Source organism: Camellia sinensis, chromosome 2 (genome assembly GCF_055761805.1).
Source record: "Camellia sinensis isolate YWXY chromosome 2, ASM5576180v1, whole genome shotgun sequence".
In the NCBI taxonomy this organism is placed as follows: domain Eukaryota; kingdom Viridiplantae; phylum Streptophyta; class Magnoliopsida; order Ericales; family Theaceae; genus Camellia; species Camellia sinensis.
Window position 1 is genome coordinate 103,281,044 of NC_138962.1, and position 3,496 is coordinate 103,284,539.

Genomic DNA, 3,496 nt, shown 5'->3' on the forward strand with positions numbered 1-3,496 from the left:
AACCCAAAAAAAATCCCTTTTATAAAGATGAAAAATATACAATATATTGACTAAATTTAGGCAAACATAATACTAGATCAATTCATGCTTCTCAATACGCAAAAATATTTCAATTCCAAGATGAAATAAAGTTAACCTAGTGGTAAGTTGAAAGTTATTACAAAACAAATCGGCACAAAAGATGCAATTCAAACTAATTATACATACAAGTACTATGAAAGCATCTACTAACAAACAAAAATTCCTGGGTTCTATAAGGAAGATGATGGTCCTTTGTTCACATCTCAGCATGGTTGACACATCTTGTGCTGTCACCTACCAAGCATTCACCAAAATAGGTGTTAACAAGGACAAATTTACCACACAACCAGTAAGTACAGAGAATACAAATGTAGTTGCCTAAACAATCACAGTAGTTATCAACAAGAAGTTAATAATCTAAAATGAGATCAAGACACTAACCTTAACAAGAAGGCTGCGGAACCGTGACTTAACCCAACCCACCATGTGGTCTCTGTTACCTATAAAATACACATAAAAGAATTAGCCTTATTAAGTCTCTGTTACCTATGAAATACATAAACACACACACACACACACACACACACACACACACACACACACACACACACACACACACATGTATATGTAAAATTTAAAGTGCCCCTATCTAGCTATGATACAGGTTTCGGCATCAATTGAAACATGTCCAATAGCAGTCTAACAAAATCATGTAGCCATCTAAAAGCACTAAAATAAATCTGAAACTCTAAATGTTCAATTTTTCTTTGTTTTCTCCAAATTCTACTTCCCTTTTGTGAGGAGGTGGGTTCCTTTTGTTTTTGACTCCATTTTTATGGGAAAAAAAAAAGAAGAGGAATCAACACTGAGATGATAAAATTACAAGCATTAAACACACCAATATCACTTCAACCACAAGTACAGGCAGATGGTTTGGACCAACAAAACAAGGAATATACTTGAGAAAATCTTAATGTGAATCCACATAACCCTTCCACTTTCCCAACTAATTTTTCCTTCTTTTTTTCTTCCAAGAGATGCTTGAACATGTAGAATTTTATGAGACATTAAAATTTGGTTGGAGAATGGTTTACAAGGTTTCAAATTCCTCTATAGATTAAAATCACCCAACAATAGTTTCTGAGCAAATAAAGCCTTATGCCTCTGCATGAATAAACATTGGGTACAAATGGAAAATCTACAGCATTGGTATAGAAGAGTAAGCATGCCCATCACTCGTTGTACATAAATAAATGTCTCAAAAACTTGAATGCCACTAGCAATTCATGAAGAAAAAAAATATGGAAGAATACTGTAGTAGGATGTGCAACAAGATTCAATGCTTACCCAATTTTCAGTATAAGGACAGGACAAGCAAGTGCAAGTTCTGTAATTAAAGCATTTTGTACAGTCACAATAGAAAATAAATACTCAAAGAATAATCAAACAATTTGAATCATGGCCGACTCTACCAAGCAACTGATGGGGAGCCATCTCCCCATCAGCTTGCCAAAAGCTTTTGATTTTTTTTTTTTTAATGGTAAATGTTTTACTTAATAATCAATTGACCCCAAAAAATCAATGGTTGAATGATTTCTTGATAATATATATAGAAAATGATGTGTTTGACACTATTGACAATGAATTTATCATGCAAAAATTTCAAAAAATGGCACCTCATTGAATGTAATTGTAGAAGCTTACATATTTTTTTGATTTGTTAAGACACTAGTATTTTATTAAAAGTTTATTTTACTTGAAGTTGAAGAAGTTTAAATTTTAATTAGTTTAATTTTTTTTTCTCATAAAAATTGGGGAACTTAAGTTTTTGGAGTGAACCCCATCCTTATAAAAACTTGGAGTCGCCACTGATTTGAATCCAATAAGATTTTAAAGTAAATTGATGCTTAGATTACATACCCAGATTTTTCTAAATTATTAGTGTGTTTTTGTTAAACTTTAAGAGAGGCTAATATAATTTATTATAAAATTAAAGAATATATATATATATATATATGAAAAAAGACAACGTTTATGTGTCTAGAGAGCACAAGTGTCATAATTATGATAATAATGACATGATTTCAAGTAAAAAGATATATGTGGTATGACAAAAACAATAACAAAACTCCTCATACAGGTATATATGTGACGCTGAAAGTAGTATTTCACGTTATAGATACATACCGGCCTGGGGATGAGGAAACCAGAGAACAAGTTCCAAAAACTGAAGAAGAAGGACATGACAATAGCCGCAATTTGATGGTTAGGAGTCAAAGCCACAACCATCATTCCATACATGGAGAAGTAGGTAAAGCACATGAATATGAAGTAGTAGAAATAGAAGAACTTGACTGCTGTCCATTCAAAGCCAATCATCGAGTAAAGGAGAAAAGCATAGATAAAGGTCTGAATTACAACATAAATTGTTTCTATGGCCACCTGTAATAGAAAAAGTACCGTGTAAATATTGGATGTGGGAGACCATATATACACATTCTTCTTAGCGAAAAGAAGAGAGAGATGTGATGTAATGTCTTTTATCCTTTACCTGAGCAAATGCGTAAGGCAACTCTGAATACATCCCAGCTGCCCTTTCACGGTAAAATACTGTTCTCTCAACTGCTACAACAATTTGCACCGCATTAGCATTGGAGGCTCCAAGGAAAAGGACAGCAGAATAGGTAGCTCCAAGCAGATTAAGCAAGTCTTGTTGTTGGTGTCTGTTGACCAAAAATTATACAATTGATCTTCATGTTAGTATTGACGTCAATTGATAATAATAATAATAATTACCACAAATGTGATAACTAGAGTGTAAATGGCAAAATTATAGACTTGCATTTTGCTTCCTTTGCCCAAGAAGATAACACCAAAAATAATACCGATGACAATTGTCATGAAGAATCTGATAGCATTGTACTGTGAGTTCCTCCAGTATGACCAGTGTTGTTTCCAGAAGCAAGCCAAGCATTGAGTTAGTAAGGATTGCGAGTATTTGGTAGGGAAGTAGAGGTCATTGGTACCTGGTGCTGGAGTGCTTAGTTCCTTGATAAGTTCCTGATTTCTCTTGGAAAAGAAAATCATGAGAAATATCAGCACGCACTCGGACATTGAGAGAGAGAGAGAGAGAGAGAGAGAGAGAGACAGTGATAAAGTGTAAAGGACTCAGTACTGTCTATAAACATACTGGTAGAGGCCAGAATTGGCATAAATTTTTGCAAAGTCAACATCAAGTTGTGCCTCAACTGAAGTAGAGCTGACGTCCAACATCCAAGTAGCTGGATTGTAACCCTCAGTAATCTTAGGAACCCCTGGAACAGCCTTCAGGAGAAGGTATTGATTCATCATATTTCGAACTTTCAAATTGATAATAGATGACTCTTTAGAAACTAGCTATGGAGGAAAATGAAAACTAACCTCAAAATATTCAACAAGCTTGTGAGAATGGCGACCGAGAGGTCCAGCATATATC

At 34.2% G+C, this 3,496-nt stretch overlaps 1 protein-coding gene across 1 annotated transcript; it reads right to left on the minus strand.

Moving 5' to 3' along the window:
* Positions 1-243: 243 nt before the first annotated feature.
* LOC145819637 (pleiotropic drug resistance protein 2-like) lies at positions 244-2,769 on the minus strand. Its single transcript, XM_082913567.1, has 4 exons — positions 2,573-2,769; positions 2,209-2,463; positions 463-521; positions 244-315 (listed from the first exon to the last, which is right to left on the minus strand). The coding sequence occupies exons 1-4, from the start codon at positions 2,603-2,605 to the stop codon at positions 312-314; spliced, it is 351 nt and encodes a 116-aa protein (XP_082769693.1). The 5' UTR covers positions 2,606-2,769; the 3' UTR covers positions 244-311.
* Positions 2,770-3,496: the final 727 nt, after the last annotated feature.